The 16303-nt window shown below is 59.8% G+C and overlaps 6 protein-coding genes across 6 annotated transcripts; 2 read left to right on the top strand and 4 right to left on the bottom strand.

Moving 5' to 3' along the window:
* Positions 1-118: 118 nt before the first annotated feature.
* On the bottom strand, positions 119-1906 carry JDV02_005465 (uncharacterized protein; the record flags this gene model as incomplete). The annotated part of the gene is made up of 1 exon (XM_047986769.1): positions 119-1906. The coding sequence occupies one exon, from the start codon at positions 1904-1906 to the stop codon at positions 119-121; it is 1788 nt and encodes a 595-aa protein (XP_047842752.1).
* Positions 1907-4305: 2399 nt separating this feature from the next.
* On the top strand, positions 4306-5046 carry JDV02_005464 (uncharacterized protein; the record flags this gene model as incomplete). The annotated part of the gene is made up of 1 exon (XM_047986768.1): positions 4306-5046. The coding sequence occupies one exon, from the start codon at positions 4306-4308 to the stop codon at positions 5044-5046; it is 741 nt and encodes a 246-aa protein (XP_047842751.1).
* A 791-nt stretch (positions 5047-5837) lies between these two features.
* Positions 5838-6904, top strand: DAP1 (Dihydrodipicolinate synthase). Its single transcript, XM_047986767.1, has 2 exons — positions 5838-6019; positions 6095-6904. Exons 1-2 carry the CDS (start codon positions 5967-5969, stop codon positions 6654-6656), a joined length of 615 nt encoding a protein of 204 aa, XP_047842750.1. The 5' UTR covers positions 5838-5966; the 3' UTR covers positions 6657-6904.
* On the bottom strand, positions 6720-10551 carry JDV02_005462 (Glutamate carboxypeptidase II). Its single transcript, XM_047986766.1, has 2 exons — positions 7597-10551; positions 6720-7487 (listed from the first exon to the last, which is right to left on the bottom strand). The coding sequence occupies exons 1-2, from the start codon at positions 10099-10101 to the stop codon at positions 7299-7301; spliced, it is 2694 nt and encodes an 897-aa protein (XP_047842749.1). The 5' UTR covers positions 10102-10551; the 3' UTR covers positions 6720-7298.
* Positions 10552-11103: 552 nt separating this feature from the next.
* Positions 11104-14548, bottom strand: vps35 (retromer complex subunit Vps35). The gene is made up of 4 exons (XM_047986765.1): positions 14039-14548; positions 11747-13964; positions 11535-11681; positions 11104-11483 (listed from the first exon to the last, which is right to left on the bottom strand). Exons 1-4 carry the CDS (start codon positions 14170-14172, stop codon positions 11319-11321), a joined length of 2664 nt encoding a protein of 887 aa, XP_047842748.1. The 5' UTR covers positions 14173-14548; the 3' UTR covers positions 11104-11318.
* A 290-nt stretch (positions 14549-14838) lies between these two features.
* Positions 14839-16111, bottom strand: JDV02_005460 (uncharacterized protein). Its single transcript, XM_047986764.1, has one exon. The coding sequence runs from the start codon at positions 15824-15826 to the stop codon at positions 15011-15013; it is 816 nt and encodes a 271-aa protein (XP_047842747.1). The 5' UTR covers positions 15827-16111; the 3' UTR covers positions 14839-15010.
* Positions 16112-16303: the final 192 nt, after the last annotated feature.

Raw genomic sequence — 16303 nt, 5'->3', positions numbered from 1 at the left:
CACCAACTTTGGCACGTCCGAAAGTTCCTCACTGCACACAGAGTCGGCAAACCGCCAGCTACTTGGTCCTCATCGTATCGAACCCTCGTTCAATCACCATCACATTCGTACCAAACTCTCAGTACTTGCCTTGAATGCGCTCCGCCGCGATTGCGTACGACGACATGTCATCAGCTCCGACTTCATTCGGGTCGAACCCAAACTCGACATGTTCCAAGCCCACCGGGCGGTCCTTCTCGAGCGCGAGCTTGGCCATCTCGGCCTGATTTCTGTACGAGCCGAATCGCCACTCGAGCACCGTCCGGCCCCTCGCATGGATGAGCTCAATAACCCCGTCCCCCTGCCATACAATACGTCTGTCGAACCACTCGCGCAACGTCTGCTCGTTGACAAAGTCATCTCGCCCGGTGATGATGAGGACGCGGCAGTTACGTCCAGCCACGGGCACCTCGCTGCTCTTGATACGGTTCAAGGTGATGCGCGTTCGATGGCCGCGGACGTAGAAGCCCGGATGAGCTGCCTCGTCACGGAGCCTCTGCGCTGGGCCAGGCTTGAAAAAGACGACTTTGGCGGCGGCCGTGTGGAACTTGACCCCGTCGGGGCTGTTGATGAAGGAGCAGAAGATGCGGCCACGGGATCCGACGCTCTCGAGCAGCTCCGCGTACGTGATGTCTTGGGGAAGATTGGTGATCCAGATGGAACAGTTCAGTCTGTCGGGCAGAGTATCGTTGCTGGCATTCTTAGTTGTGTGCATGCCCTTGTACCGCACGGAGAATTTCGACGAGCAGCACGCCTGGCTGCTCGGAAGTGACCGCGCAACGGACTGTCCATGGGCATTCTCATCCTCGGTTGCTGTCAGGCAAGCCCGCATCGGGGTAAAGCCGGGTACCGAAAGGCTCCGACTGCCCCTTGACGGGTACGCCGTGGGAACCGCAGGCACGGGCGCGGGGTGCGTGGCAGAGGCACTGCGACTGACCTTTGGAAACGAAGACTCTTTGCTCAATCGGCTCAAACTGTGGGACAAGTGGTGTCTTTTGCTGTTGCGTCCCTGAGCCTGCTGGTATTCAGGTAGCACGGGGAGTGCTACACGCAGCTGCTGCATGTCGAAGGCGCCCTGTTGCCCAGGGTCCTCAATGTAAGACTGGCTCTCGCCGCCATTCTCAACAATGCTCGGATCCAGAGATGATGCGCCAGATTTTCTCATCCGAGGAGACGAAAACGGGTCTCCGGCGGCCCAAGAGTTCTGCATCGCGCTTGACAGTCCGGTTGGCAGACTGCTAGGCCCAATTCTCGGTACAGATGTTGAGCGCTGATGCCAGAACGGTGCGGCAAGAGGAGATGAGGTGGTAGCAGTGTGTATTGGCTCCATGGTCGTGAACACCGATGTCGAGAAGGGTGGTTCTTGTCGCTGCTTCAGGTCGTATGGCGGAGACTGGATGGCGCGGCCGAGGTCGTCTGTTGCCTTGTCCAAGGTAGCCAGGCTTGGCTCGTGCTGAAGAAAAGAGCTGCCGATGTGGCCGTACTTTCGAGAAATGGGAGACTCGTACGAGCCATACGTGCTATCGGCCAGCTGTTGATTGAGACGGGCAAGGTCGCGCGGAACAAGGTGGACTTGTGGCCAGGCTGATTCGTTGGATGGGGGAAACGATTCCGTCAAGTCGCCGCGGGTGAGGTCATGGACTTGAGTTGCTGCCGTGCCGTTGGCCGAGTTGAAGGCGACATCGTCGTGGTATTGAGTCGGAGTGCGAGGCCTTTCGCCTCGAGGAAAGTACCGCAGATCATACGGACTGGGCGTGAAGCGCGCCGAAGACCCTTCCGACGAAGCAGGCCCTGCAGCAAAGAGGCCGCTCGTGTCCACGACGAGGCCTTTGCGATTCTTTGATCCCTGGTCTTGCCGGCGTTCCATGCTGAAAGCCTGGCTGCGCGCCGCGCGAGCCGAGCCGACCTGTTGGGTTCTAAGCAAGGCGACGCCAACAGCTGATGGCAAGGGTCAAAGTTGGTGGACAAGATGGAGCCTGAAAGTGGCGTGAAACTGTGGCAGGTTTGGATTCGGAGGAGTTGTTGAGAGATGAGCCTCTGCCATGCGGGAGAGGGTGCCATTCGGCGAACTTATATGCTGCCAGCTGGCGGGCCGTTTGCTCGGATCAGTACAGGTGAATGGGCGTGGTTGAATATGCCCGTTTTAAGAGAGACTGAACAATAGGCATTTGGTGCCATTGACTCGGGGCAGAGCAGCTGTTGCCGCGGCAGCAACGCGCGCTCAGCGGCAGTGAATTGCGCGGCACGAACATGCCATGGCCAGGATTTATGCCCGCGTTGGAGAGGTGCCGGGCCTGATGAAGCAGGTTGCCTGTAGGAGGTTCGCATGCACTCCGGTGCAAACCGAAGTGTCATGCCCGTGGTGTGCCAAGTTCGGAGCCGCGAACAGAAGGGGGGATGTCAGCTGGTGCAGCGGAATAGAGGAAGCAAGCAAGTCAGTCCCAATTACAGACTAAGCCTGGCCACATTGCCCCGCGGTCAGGTGCGGACAGGCTGTGACGAGAGACAGGCAATGAGCGAGGGTTTCGGGTGAAGCGAGCTCATTCATACGTGATCAGAGCGACTGACTGCGTGACTGCTCGTCTGTGCAGCGCGTTCGCGTCCGCATTCGGTGTCTCAAAGGGGTGCCCGCGGCGGCAGCCGAGTGAAGATGCTTTGCGGGTGAGAGTCTGCGTCGGGAGTGGAATATTGTGAATCGCCTCTGGGCTCTGTTATAACCGAGTACTGTACTCTGTGACTCCTGAGTTGGATGTCGCGTTTCAGATTGATCGTTGGTTATAAGAAAGAGACCTGCGTCGTTACGGGGTTGGTTGGAGCGTGACCGCGCACGCATGCATGCTTGCTCTCTGTCGGGCGTGGGCGAGAGGGTGACGACTCGACAAGTGACAAACGCGCACACCAAACGCCGGGATTTTATATATATAGCCCGAGCGAAGCTCAAAGCGAACAGCTTGGGTCGTAGGTCACGATATTGTACTTGATGGTCGTCGCCCGCTCGCATGATTATCTTGAGACGATTTCGATGCTCTGTTTAAGCCTTGCATGGACGTGGTGATTTTGAGGAGGTTTGACAAACGGGCATGATGGGATGATGGATAACATGCCCATATGTAGTCGATCTAACTACAGACAAAAAAGAGACATGCTGTTCAATCTACATACAGTCTCTCTCTCTCTCTCTCTCTCTCTCTCTCTCTCTCTCTCTCTCTCTCTCTCTCTCTCTCTCTCTTTGGGGTGGCACCTGTGTATGTGTATGTCTAAACGAGGCAGATACCGCAGCACCGCACGAATTATAACACTAGGCACATGGCTGACGGAGCGTTGCGAACGAGCTTCTGGGTGTGTTGTTGCATGAGGTTTTATTACCTTATTACGCATACGTAGCTATCACGACGTTGCAGAAATTGTCATGACCTTGTAGGATGTCGACAAGTTAACAGATTGTCAGCCGTGAGATTAGAACGGGCAAGAGTCGATCGAAAGACTGGGTGCGTTACAGTTGCGCGCGCGCGCGGCAGAGTTAGTACGAGGCTCACCACGATCTCTTCAAGACAGGAAGTTTATTTTACTCAGCTCTTGCTCTTGACTGAAGCAAAGCATCAACGAGTGCCATGCATGGCCTTTCCTCGTCAGTGATCAATCATCACGCTCATCTGCCCGCTCGTCGTTGACAAGCCTATATCACGCCTCGCTGACGATTCAGGGCACGACCCCGGGCACCAGCAGATCGTCGCCGAGCTAACGGCAAGGAGACTCGCTGCCGCGCAACGCAACTCGCGGTCTCTATCACGCAGCTAGCGTAAAGTTCTTGCGTACACCACCCACCACCCACCATCGTGGCAGGGCATGCTCGTGTATATAGGCAAATTACTATTACGCACTTCCCTGGCACCCCCTCCCACCGCGGAGAGGCGCGACCGACGAGGACGGCGGGATGGGCGGGTAGACGACGCCGGTTGCGTGTGCATGCGCATGACTGCGGAGGGCGCGCGGTGCAATTTACACGCACTCATGGGACAGGATGAAGATATAAAAGCACGGCGCGGGAAGCCCCAGTCGCTGTCATGAGCGGCAGAGCAATAGATGGCAGATCCACCAAGTCGTCAGCGGTCGGCTCTCGTCTTTTATACATACGCATTGGACATAACCCTGCACCTATCCACGCCCCTTACCGTTCTCAACCACCCGAGATACTTATAAAAAAGAAGACAGAGACAGACAGAAAGAGAGTAAAAGAAAGCCGCGAAGCGACTGCACGCAGCCAGCATGGACTCGGTCGTCGCCGCGGCCAGCACCGCCTGGCGCTCGGCGCGGCTCGTGTACCGGCCGTTCGACGCGCAGGACGAGGAGCTGCAGGCGTGGATGCACGAGCACGTGTCCAACGACCCGGTCGTCGAGGCGCTCTCGACGGGCGACCTGCTGCGGCCGCAGACGCGCAAGCAGAGCGCCGCGTACGTGGATGCCATTGCGGGGTGTCTGATCGCCGTGGTGGTGTGCCTCCGGGAGGACGATGACGATGTCGAGAACGAAGGTGTCGAGAAGGAGGAGAGGAAACTTCCCTCTGGCGATGAGCCAAAGACCGCATCAGCAGCAACCGGCTACAATGACGTCCCCAACAACACCACCACTGGCAAGAGCAGCAGCAGCAAGTCCCACCACCCTCGGCGCATCGGCTTCGCAGCCCTCCACGCCACCGCGCCGTCCGCGCCGCACCACCGGTCCGCCGACGTGGCGCTCTGCCTGGTCGCGGGCGCGCAGGGCCGGGGCGGGCTGGGCGGCGAGGCGCTCGCGTGGCTCGTGGACTGGGGGTTCCGGCACGGGGGGCTGCACCGCGTGGGCCTGCAGGCGGCGGCGTACAACGAGCGCGCGCTGGCGCTGTACCGGCGGGCGGGCTTCGTCGAGGAGGGGCGGCTGCGCGGGAGGGTGCGCTTCGACAGGCGGTGGTGGGACCTGGTGGCCATGGGGATGCTGGAGGAGGAGTGGGAGGCGCGGCGAGATGAAGCATGAAGCATGAGGCTGTACGGAGGCGTGATGGGGAACTGGGCTTTTGTTCTGCCGCGGTGGGAAGGGATGGGGAGGGGAATACTCGACGTGAACGTCGGGATGACGAGGAGACGTGGATATAAGTCTTATGTCCTAATCTATACGAGATACTTGAAGGGTCTCGCAGCTATCACACGACGGTCGCACTGCTTTCGCACATCCGACTTTGAACTCCTCAACGTCTGACAGCGAAACAAAACCCTACAGGATGAATACTAGAATGAAATGAAAAAAGATGAAACATAGCCAAAGGCTTGCCGGGTTGTCATCAATGGCTTCAATGTTGACCGCCCGCTTCTCCATCAGGCTCCTCCAATGCCAGCGCCGCACAGCCAAGGTATACTATAGAGTCTAGACCAAGACTTTACGAACAGCAACCAGCCACGCACCCTCTAGCATATAATACCTATCTAGATATACATCTTCGCAGCGGTATATACTCGTACTGTTATCGCATCCACATACCATTTATCTTTCCGCCCACCACTACTACCACCAGACCAAACCAGACCAGCGTGCGAGCAGCATATGCAAGGTTACGAAAGAATTGGAACTGTCGTCATCGCGTCGGTGCGCAGCGGTGCGGCCCGGTACTAATGTACCGAGGTACCTGCTGTACGTACCTGAAGTCCTGGACCCCTGTCGGCCCACTGCGGTACTAACGTAACGAAACCCTTCCTTCCCCGGAACGGCGCGGAGCTGACTGTACTGATTGACACGAGCGGCCCCACGTCTCACGACTGCCGTCTGTCCCGTCCGCCTCATCCATCCATCCATATTCCTCCTCTCTTCCCGTCATCTTCGTCCATCCGCTCCACGAGAAGCGCAACGCAACGCAGCGGCTTCACTTCCTCCACCCGCGCGCACGAATCCGTCCGTCCGTCATGGACTACGTCGAGCACCGCATGGCCCACGAGGCCGCCAAGCAGCCCTCCAGGTAAAATCCTCCTTCCAGATCCTCGACCTCTCCTCCTCGCTCGCTCGCTCTACTGACTCTCCATCTCCCATCCAGCTCCGCCCTCATCACGCCCCTCAACCTCATCCTCCTCTCCCTCCTCCTCTACACCCTCTACAAAACCCTCTTCTCCTCCTCCTCATCCTCCTCCTACCCGACCCTCCCGCGCGGCCCTCCCCCCACCGTCTTCCGCACCTACACCCCCCGCACTCTCCTCCCCTTCAACGGCACCACCAACACCACCACCTCCTCCTCCTCCCCGGGCGACGCATCCGCACCACCACCCGTCTACTTCGCCGTCCGCGGCCGCGTCTTCGACGTCTCCCGCGGGCGCAACTTCTACGGCCCCGGCGGCCCCTACGCCAACTTCGCCGGCCGCGACGCCAGCCGCGGCCTCGCCTGCGGGTCCTTTGACGAGGACATGCTCACCGAGGACCTCGACGGCCCGCTCGACGACCTCGCCGACCTGGGGCCCGATGAGATGGAGGCCCTGCGCGGCTGGGAGGAGCGCTTCCTGGAGAAGTACGACGTCGTGGGGAGGCTGGTGTCGGTCGGGGTGTACAATGACGAGCAGAAGAAACAGCAGCAGCAGCAGCAGCCGGTGCTAAGCTCCGAGTGAAATAAAGAAAGAACGGGTTGCGAGACGGCGCGGGAGCTGCGGGTGGAGGAGCGTGTATGACGACGCAGTGCTGATGATGATGATGATAATGCCCCGTCAAGCGGCGACATATACACGTACTACAAAGAGATCGGAATCAAAAGACAAAGAAGCGCTGTTCACTCAGATCATAATTCCCCATACGACGCTTTCTGCCACAGTAACCACAGACAAATTAGAACAAAAAGACAGACCGTCGAGGATGGCGCTAATGCTATTCATCGACTTCAGACACGACCGTCCCCTCGGCCTACTCCCCGGGACCGGCCGTTCCAAGCAATCCCAACTCCATGCAATGACCGCTCTGCCGAGGGCCCCAAGAGCACACACGCTCCGTGCCCGTGCAGACGAGTGACACAATACAACAACAAAAAAAGACACGGAACCCAACGGCCGGACGAGGCATGTCAAGAGTCCAAAAACCAAAAAAGGGGGGGTAGGAATAGCGCCCGCGACATATCTGATGCTTCTTCCTCCTCTTCAGCGAGCAAGCAAGCAAACCCCCCACAAGGGTCCGCAGCCCACGCGATTTGTAGCCAAAGTTGTACAAGGGAATAGTAGACTGTTCGTCTCACCGCATCTCGGGGGGATATCGCCCCCTCCTTACTTCTCCATTTGGAGGACCGTCGCCGCGCTGCGCAGAATCGCCGACGTCTTGGCCATGATGCGCCGCGCCAACTCCCAGTCGCCCGCCTCGACCGTGTCGCGGATGGCTGGGAAGTAGCTCTCGTCGTAGCCCGACCACAACTGCGGTCCGAACACGACGTGCTTGAACTGCGTGCGGTTGGGGATCTGTGCAAAGCCCGGTCAGCATGTATGTCTATATCAATCCTACCCCGGCGACGCAGTATGGCCACCGGTCAGGAGGGCCGCACTGAACAAGGGCAGATAATGTACTCACCCCTCCGCCGAGCTCCAGGTCCAGCAGGGCCGTGTCGAACGCAGCCATCTTGTCGTTGAAGATGATGCGCTTCGCCCCGAGGTCGTTGGCTTCCCACCCCGCCGTCTGCAGCACTTGGTGGTCCCACTCGAGCTCCCATTTGGCAAACTCCTCGGCGTTGCTCTTGACCAGCGCGACGGCGTCCTCGAGCTCCTTGATCGGCAGCCTCGTCCGCTCGTCGTTGTTGCCACCCCGACCGTCTATCCACTTGCTCAGATCGTGCACCCAGCCCTTGAGGGCCTCGGCGTAGACCACGGGGTCAAACGGCAGCACCGCCCGGTCCGCCAGGTCGAGCATAATCAGCCCCACGACCTGCGCCAGCGCGTGGTGGTATACGAACCCCGGGTCAATGACGTTCTCCACGAGCGCAAAGTCGGCGTAGCTCGAGTGGTAAGGGAACATGTCGCCCTGGAACATGAGGTCCAGCGAGCTCGTCCCCGCAATGTCCTGGAACGCCACGTAGTCACTGCCCGCCCCCAGCCCGTCCATCCGGCCCTTGGGTGGCTTCCACGACTGCCGCATCGTCGTGTTCGTCTTGGGGTCCGTCACCCGGTCCAGGGCCCGGAGCAGGGCCTTTTCCAAAATCGGCGAGCCCGCGGCGCGAAACTCGGTGCCCGTCACCACCGTATCGAGGTTGATGTAGGCGTAAGCGCGCTCCCGGAGCACCTCGAGGTTGTTCTCCACGTACTCGGTCGACCCGATCAGGTTGTACTCTTCCGCATCCCACGACATGAACTCGATGGTCCGCAGCGGCCTCCAGCCTCGCGCCACCAGGTCGCCGAAGATGCGCGCCAGCTCAATCATGATGGCCGTCCCCGAGTGCGGGTCAGTCGCGCCAAACGCCCACGCGTCGCGGTGGTTGCCGAGGATGATGGCCCGGTCGCTCTGCTCCATGCCGACAATTTTGCCGTACACGTTCCAGATGGGCTGTTGCTCGTTCTCGTCCTGCTCGTTCTTGAGGCGCACAATCGGCGACGAATGGTCGCCCGTCCACCACTCCACGTCCGGCACGCCCCCCTTCCACCCATCCGGTACCTTGTCGCCATGGCCCTTGAGGTGTTGCAGCAGGACCTGTGCATCCCGCCACGCCAGCGGCAGGCTCGGAATCTTGACCAAACCCGCCGTCTCGTTGACCTTCATGCGCGGCCTATCCTTTTTGCTCTCCCACCCCGGCGTCAGCACGTCGCCCACCATCCAGCTCATGAGGCTGACGGCGCCGCGCTGGACGCCGTCTTGGGGCATGAAGCGGCCTTCGGGTGCGACAGGCCCCTTCAGGTACCCGTCCTCGGCGGGGTCGCTGTAGATGATGCAACCCGCGAACCCCGCAAGCTCGGCCGCCTTTACCTTGAGTGCCCGGTCGGTCTCGGTGCCGTAGTATCGCACCAGCGCAATGGCGCCTTTGGTGTCGATGCCCTTGTCCTTGAGCTTCTTGAAGTCGTCTCGCGAGCCGTAGTTGGCGTAGATGAGCGGGCCCTTGACATCTCCAGCCTTGGAATGCCCATGGAACGCATACGTCTGGCGCCCGGCCGTCTCGCCGCCCCGTTCCTCCTCTTCCAGCTTCGCCGTCCAGATCGCCTTTTCGCCTTTGTCGTCCATTATTTGGACGGCCCTGCCGTCCTTTGTGGGGTAGTTGACGTAGACGTAGTACTCGTCCACCGACACCTTATCCAGTCCAGCCCGGCTGAACATGCTCTTCACATCCATTGCCGTGGCGTAGTCGCCCTCGGTGCCAGCAATGTGCGCGTAGTTGGAGAAATGTTGCACCGACGCGCGCAGCCGCATGGGCTCGACCCTGCCCTGCAGGAACTGGCGCAGGTCCTCCGGGTCGAAGCGCATGCCGCCGTTGAGGCGCGACGACAGGTTGCCGAAGACGCCGCTGGCGAAGAGGAAGTAGAGGAAGCCCAACACGATAAAGAGAGCAATGATGCGAGCGAACACCAGCACCATGGTCAATCTGTCGAGCTTCGGCCACCGCAATCTCCGCGTATCGGTCGCTTCCTCGCCTTCTTCAGTTGTCTCGGTGCTCTCCGCGGCGGGTGCCCGTGAGGGCAGCCGGATACGGAAGCGCGGTAGCCTCGGCCTCCACGACCACTTCCACCGAGGTAGTGAGAGTCCAAAACCTATCCTTTTGCCCCATGACGAGCCTCGCGAGCGCGAGGGCTCCTCAATCTCCATCTCTTGCATCTCGCGCCGCACTTGGGCGGCCTCCTCGTCGTCATCGTCATCGCTGTCGCTCCCAAAGAGGCTCGACTCGTCGTCCGTTTCTACCGTCGGTGCGCGGTAGCCGTTGGGTCGCCGGGATGAGCTCCCCGAAGATTCTGCGTGTGGAAGGAGTGATTGCGCCTCAGCCTCGGTGGCGTCGCGCTCGTCGGCCCAAGCCCGGGGGTCGCGGCGGCTGCTGCCGGCGACGGCCTCATCGTATGTCGGCGGGACGGGGTCGTAGAAGGGCTGCTTCTCCGAAGGCATCGTGCACTAGGCGCAACTGCCAGGCAGTCGCTTGCGTGTCCGGTCGGCAAAGGCACGGTCGGCGGCCATGCAGGCCAACGGTGGTGGTTCGAGGGAGCGTCGTCGATGGAAATGGAGAGCCAGTGACCAAGGGGGTGGGCGGGCGGCCGTGTGTGGGTGGTTCAAGGAGCGAGCGTCGGGTGAATGGCCAAGCGACCGGGTCGAGGCCGTCAGCGTCTATGCAGCGAGGGCGAATTACGGCGCATCTGGTCGATCAGCCGCTGCCGCTGCCGCTGCCAGGACGTCGATGGCGGGAATGAAATTGGCGTCGCGAGGCGGAGGTGGAATTAAGGTGTGTCGAGACGAGGATGAGGAGACATGGACGGGGCGACGGAACGGGAACCATGGCAGCCACGTAACCTTGGGCTTGGGCTCGGAACCGCGCGGACACGCACCGCGGCACCGCTGACACTTCCCCAGGTGAGTGCGCTTAGTAGGTCTACCAGTGGACAGGAGCCGAGTTGGGGAACAGGGGCCACTGTAACTCTGGGCGAGGCAAGCCACCACAGGCAACCTTGAAGTCCCCTATTTAGGTACCTTAGTACCTTAAGTTAGCACCTCATGCTGGCTGCCCCCCTTATTACCGCCATGCTCCGCCGCAGCAGCTCCCTCAGTGGCGGAGCTTTAGTGGGGGCCCAATAATCCGTGCGCTTGGCGCCGCAGCGGACGGATCCATCCTCAAATCCCCAGAATTCGAGGCCCTGCCTGCTGCTGTCAATTTGCCTATATCATCAGTTCCCCAATACCTGACGTTAGTACCCAGGTTGCCAGGTTACTTCATGTCCCGTCAAGGAGCGGGCTCTGGACCTGCTCATCCACGGCCCGAGGCGTGATATAAAACATGTGTGTGGTGCACCAAAAGGCCTGGCAAACCACCTCCCGGCTCAACACCGTTGCTAAACGACAGCAGCGTTAGCGGACATGAGGGAATAGTTGTAAACAAAAAAGCAGCTACAAAATTAACCCACATCACAATCACAGGTAGCGGCTCACAAGCAGTGGAGTAAGTAGTAAGGTATTTACACTGAAACACTCTGTCGGTCGTCATGCTCGCACCGCCCATCCCAACGCAGGCTTCCCGGTTATCTACATACACGCTTGAATGCTGCTGCTGCTTCTCCTTATTCTTACTCTTCTTCTCCTGCTTCTCCCCGTTCCTCTTCGCGCGCCCTACACCCTTAGCTGGGATATAGCACCACGCCCTCGTACTGCCGACTTCGAATGTTCTCGAGCGTCTGGTGAAAATGCTTCTTGCTCGTCTCAATGGACCCCGTCTCTTGCTGGTTGCCCGCCAAGTTGGAGTGAATCAGCTCAATCAGACCGTTGAGGTACTTTGTCGTCACCTGCGCAGGGTCAGCACGCATCTTTCCACGCGTCAGCCCAGCTGTGCCTACCGATTCGTTCTGCTGATCAAAGTAATAGACGTAGCGGTCCAGGATCTCGACGAAGAGCTCAATCGACGTCGCAGTTTCCATGCATGAGTCAGCCACACGGAGAGCCCGCTGCAGACATTCGAGCACACGCTTGCCGTCGCGATATAGCTGCGAGATCATGTTAGTCTCCGGTCGTATCAGGTCGCTCAGACGATAAGGAGCTCTGCACTGACCTCTGTTTCCTCCGTCTCGCCATTGCCCACAATGGGCGTCGCCCACCACAGGTGGCTCGCCAGGTACACCGCGCGACACTGGTCCGGCTTCCGCAGCAGCTTGCTCCCGTGCTGGGCGCACTTGGTGATCAGTGTGTCGTAGTTTTCCTTGCCAAAGTTGCGTGTCTGGTGCAGCGACGACGCGATGATGCACACGGCCTGGAACTGCGCCTTGGAGTCCGACACGGCCTCCTCGTACACCGTAAACGCCTGCGCGTAAAACTCGTATGCGACCTCTTCGAAGCCATTCAGATCCGCAGCCTGTCCAGCGCTGCAAAACAATCGCAGCGCCAGCTCCGACGTGCCCGCGCCGTTCACCCGCGTGTAGAGCGTGCTGAGAGCCGAGTGCATAAACTTGTACAGGGCGTTGCTCTGTGTTTCCCAATTGTCGTCGTAGTGCTCTCGGAGCTTGAATTTCCTCGCCAATTTCAAGCAGGCCGTTATCAGCGGTGGCGTCGTCGTGCGGATCCGGTCGTTGCCCTCGCCATAAGCTTTCCGCGTCATCTGAAGCAGCTTGAACTGCGTATCGTTGTCTTCTGCTTGCAGCAGGTGCACTATCCTCGCGAGCCAGCCCTGCTCCTCCATCGTCTCGTCCGTCTCCACCGGCCGTCGCTGCGCAGCGCCAGGGTACCCCTGAGGCCCTTGTGAGCCCTCCTTGATGAGGACTGATAGGATCTCGAGCACGTGCTCCAGTTGATCCGTCTTCACAATCTTGGTCTGGTCCTTCAAAAGGGCTCTGGCAATACCACCCGCCACCGCCCGTCGCGTGGGATAAGACTGGCACTGGAACAACGGTACGTATGTCGGGAGGGACAGGGCTGTGAAGATGGAGGCATATCGTGTCAACGGCGCCTGAAGGAGACCCAGGAGGCTTTGCTGGGCGGGAGGAGAATGCAAGTCGGCATTGTTGATGTTTTCTCTCGTCTTTGCCGTGGCAAAAGCAAGGATCTGGTCAACGTAGTCGAGGCGATCCGGGTAATTGTTTAATGCGAGGTTACACAGCGAGACCAGTAGCGCAATGGTGTCCTGAATGGGGAGATGCTGTGCCTCGACGAGGTTTTTGACTTGCGAAAAGAAGACCTCGTACAAGTGGACGTTGGCGCCCGCTGATTCCTGACCATTCACCGCAGTCGTCTCCGTGTCGGCAACCGACGCAGCGGACTCGCCGGCTAGCGTACTGGCGTCGTCGCCTGTCGCGGGCGCAGCCTCCGCTTCTCGTCCCTCGCCGTTTGCGCCAGCAGGGGAGTCGCTCGAGGCCTCCTCTTCCGCCGCAACTTCGGTTTCCGGAGGGGCGGCCGGCTTCGGTGCGACCTTTTCCAACCTCACCTTCTCCAACAACTTGGCCAACGCGTCGGCCTCGGCCTTCTCCTGGTCGGGACGCTTTCCCTTAGACCCTTCGCGGTCGGCATACTCGGATAGGCGGTCCATGAGCCCGATGACAATGGACTTGACGTCGACATGCGGGTTTAAACGAGACACGGCGGCGAGGAACTGATCCAGCGTGTGTAGGTGGAATTCATCCGGAAACACTTGTGTGATTACCTCAAGGAGGTACTCCTGGGCCAGAACGTCGCGGCACTGAACCACCTGCTCCAGCAGGGGGCCCAGGATACCGGACTTGTACGTTTCCAGATCGACGAGCTGACTCAGGCGCACAATGTTACTCCCGACGAGCAGCTGCAGCTCCTTGCGCTCGCGGATACGCTGTTCGCGCTCTCGCGAGTGGCCTTGGTGCTGCAGACGGACCCACAGCTTGTTCATTTCGACAAAGTTGGTAAGGATAAAGTTGATGGAGTCGCCCAGGTTGCCCTCGGGCCCTTCGCTGTCTGTCGTGGGCAGGTAGTCCCTAGCCTGGCCGGACAGGTAGTACCGCAGGAAGAGGCCGCGAATGGGGTGTTGGACGCCTCTGCTCATGTCCATCATGTCCTTCATGAGCTCCTTGACGGGGGCATCCTCGATGGACATGTACGCCGTGCCGACCGTGATCATGAGATACAGTCGGGGGATGATATTCCCGGCATATTGTACCAGTTCGTACAGGTCGGCAAGATGATTGACGGGGTGGTTCTCGCGGAGATGGACGGAAAGGTATCGCAGCGCGTCGAAGACGGACATGTAGAGCTCGTAGTACTGCTTCGGACCAAGGCTACTGGTACGGAGCTCGGAGACAAGCGTCGAGCTGGCGCGATGATACAATGGTCAGCCAAACGCCAGGTAGGTCCCCTTCCCGGGGGATGGATGCGACGGCCTTACCAGCACTTGAGGGCGTCCATGAGCTTTCCCGGGGTGTCGAGGCATTTCCGCATGAGCGAGGTCTGCTGCCGCACTGCCACGAGGGCATCCTCGAGCAGGCGGGCCTGGTCCTCGGGCAGCGCAGGCGTCGTCATGATGGACGAGGTCGGGGGGTCGACGAGGGCTCGGCAGCGGCGGGGTAGCTCGGACGAGGGTCGGGGGAAGAGAGATTGCGCTGGACTGTGCGTCTACTAAGACGACATTGACTGCTGCGACGGGAGAGGACCGACGCGCGCAACGAGCCCGGGGAGGTGAAGATGCTGGCGTGGCGGGCGGTTGTCGTTGGGTGACTGGGGCGCAACGGGCTGGCGCTGGTGGTGACGACTTGTTTGGTTTGGGGGGGCGCAGAACGACAAGGTGAGATGCAGCAGCAGCAGGGCCAATGGAGCTCTGTTGCCAGTCTACGTACGCATGTACGTACTTTGTACCTAGGCTAGGGAGGTCCCAGGGCAGTGTTGGCAGCAGTTCGGGGCTAGTAGGTAGGGGAAGTTGGCCCCAGAAACATGCAGGCAAGCGCCACCGGCCACGACACGACACGCAACGTAATATCACGTGAGCCGTCGCTCATACAAATCTCGCCGTGTGAGCGAGCAGATTACAGATGCGTGGATCCATCCGCCTCTTCAGACATTGATTGCATTGACAGGACATTCCTTTGATTCGAATTATGTGATGCAATGACTTGGATGCATGCGCCATGCAACTGACTGCTCTATTCCTGCGAGTGAGTATAGGCCAAGTCCGAAGCACGAGCGAGCCCGCGCTTGCGCCGTGCACCACGCCAAACCAAACGCCCTGCAGACTGACAGACCCTGGCAACGGGCCAATGTCTCGACAGCTAGCCACGCCACACGTGGATTGACGACGAGTCTCGCCTCGACATGGTTTGCAAAAATTCATCGGGCATCGGTTGCCCTCGTCCCGTAATCCCCGTCATTGTGACAGATTCGTCTTGGAACCCGACACGGCCACGGCGGGCATGCCGAGGTGCAATCGCATAAAGTCGACGAGCGTCGTCTCAATCGACCCCGAAAACGCCGCAAAGATGAGTATGGCCGACGTCCCCGGCGGCGCCATCGGCGCCAGGTCCGCCGACATCTCCAGCACCTCGAGGCTCTCCAGGCCCACCAGGTCCCTGACCCATTGCAGGAGCTCGTGCCGCGTATCAGACAGCAGCCGCAGGTCCGACACGCTCAGCTCCCTCGGGCCGTCCCACGGCGAGCGAGGCCGTCCGCCCCCGACGACGATGCTCAGCTTCCTGAGCCGCGGCAGCGTCCGCAGGAGACCGCACGCGGACGCCCGGCTCGGATAGTCGTTGCCGATAAAGGTCGTGGGGCAGCCCTTGCGGAGGGCAATGTCCCGCACCACGCCTCTCGTCGTGGTCGAGAGATCGCCGAGCATGTGGATGGCGGCCTCGATGTCGCCGCCGAAGTGGAACGTATGCTTGGCGTACAGCAGCGCCAGTGCCTCGGACCGGACCTGTCGACTTACGGCCAGGATGGCCACGTGGATGTCGCAGGCGTCGGCGAGGACGTAGGTCGCCTTGCACGCACGCCTCCCCAGCGTCGGCTCCAGTGCATTATAGATGGACCGCCTCATTCGTTGGTCGCCATGTATTGACTTTGGCAGAGGAAGTAGGTAGTGGTTGCGGAAGTTGAGAGTCTTGCTGTCGTGAACATCCAGCAGATGCTCGTACATCATGAGGCGGATCGCGCGGGGGATCCGCAAGAACGGCGGCGGATCTGCCATGGTCCGCGTCTAATGTCAATAGGAGGCATGTAACCTTCCACGGATCTCTAATGAAGAAGAAAAGGCAGTCAAGCTTTTAGAGCCTCTCGCACATGCGGGCGCCGCCGTAAAGAAACATGGAAGTTGAGGGGGCGTATTGTTTGTTGGCTCGTGATGTGGGATGTAAGTACGAAGTAAGCCGGCGACCTTCCAGCCGCGCGTCGACGAAAGCCTCACTCAGCTGCCGCTATTAGAGTGCAAGCCACGAGACATTACCCAGCAAAGACGCCTGCGATGACGAGACATGGGGATTTCTCAGTTCCTGCCCTGGGAAGAAGAAGCGCCGTTTTTCAACGTATTTCGAACCCAAAGGGTGCGTACGTATCACCATCAAGGTACAAGAAGTCTGCAGTTCTGCGACTCCTCCCCGCCGTTTGTTGTCCCACTTCGGGCAACCAACCAACCCCCACCCACCACGACCAGCCCCAAAACTCCCGA

The sequence above is a fragment of the Purpureocillium takamizusanense genome, chromosome 4, assembly GCF_022605165.1.
Source record: "Purpureocillium takamizusanense chromosome 4, complete sequence".
In the NCBI taxonomy this organism is placed as follows: Eukaryota; Fungi; Ascomycota; class Sordariomycetes; order Hypocreales; family Ophiocordycipitaceae; genus Purpureocillium; species Purpureocillium takamizusanense.
Note: the sequence above shows the minus strand (reverse complement) of the source record. Positions and strands in the feature narration are given on the sequence as shown.

Excerpts from the sequence above, each read along its gene's own strand:
- DAP1 (XM_047986767.1), top strand. The coding sequence starts at position 5,967 with ATGGACTACGTCGAGCACCGCATGGCCCACGAGGCCGCCAAGCAGCCC. Across the intron at positions 6,020-6,094 it reads GCCGCCAAGCAGCCCTCCAG|CTCCGCCCTCATCACGCCCC; the intron begins GTAAAATCCTCC and ends TCTCCCATCCAG.
- JDV02_005460 (XM_047986764.1), bottom strand. The coding sequence starts at position 15,826 with ATGGCAGATCCGCCGCCGTTCTTGCGGATCCCCCGCGCGATCCGCCTC.
- vps35 (XM_047986765.1), bottom strand. The coding sequence starts at position 14,172 with ATGACGACGCCTGCGCTGCCCGAGGACCAGGCCCGCCTGCTCGAGGAT. Across the intron at positions 13,965-14,038 it reads ATGGACGCCCTCAAGTGCTG|CTCGACGCTTGTCTCCGAGC; the intron begins GTAAGGCCGTCG and ends TCATCGCGCCAG. Across the intron at positions 11,682-11,746 it reads GCGAGACGGAGGAAACAGAG|CTATATCGCGACGGCAAGCG; the intron begins GTCAGTGCAGAG and ends ATGATCTCGCAG.
- JDV02_005462 (XM_047986766.1), bottom strand. The coding sequence starts at position 10,101 with ATGCCTTCGGAGAAGCAGCCCTTCTACGACCCCGTCCCGCCGACATAC. Across the intron at positions 7,488-7,596 it reads ACCTGGAGCTCGGCGGAGGG|ATCCCCAACCGCACGCAGTT; the intron begins GTGAGTACATTA and ends GGCTTTGCACAG.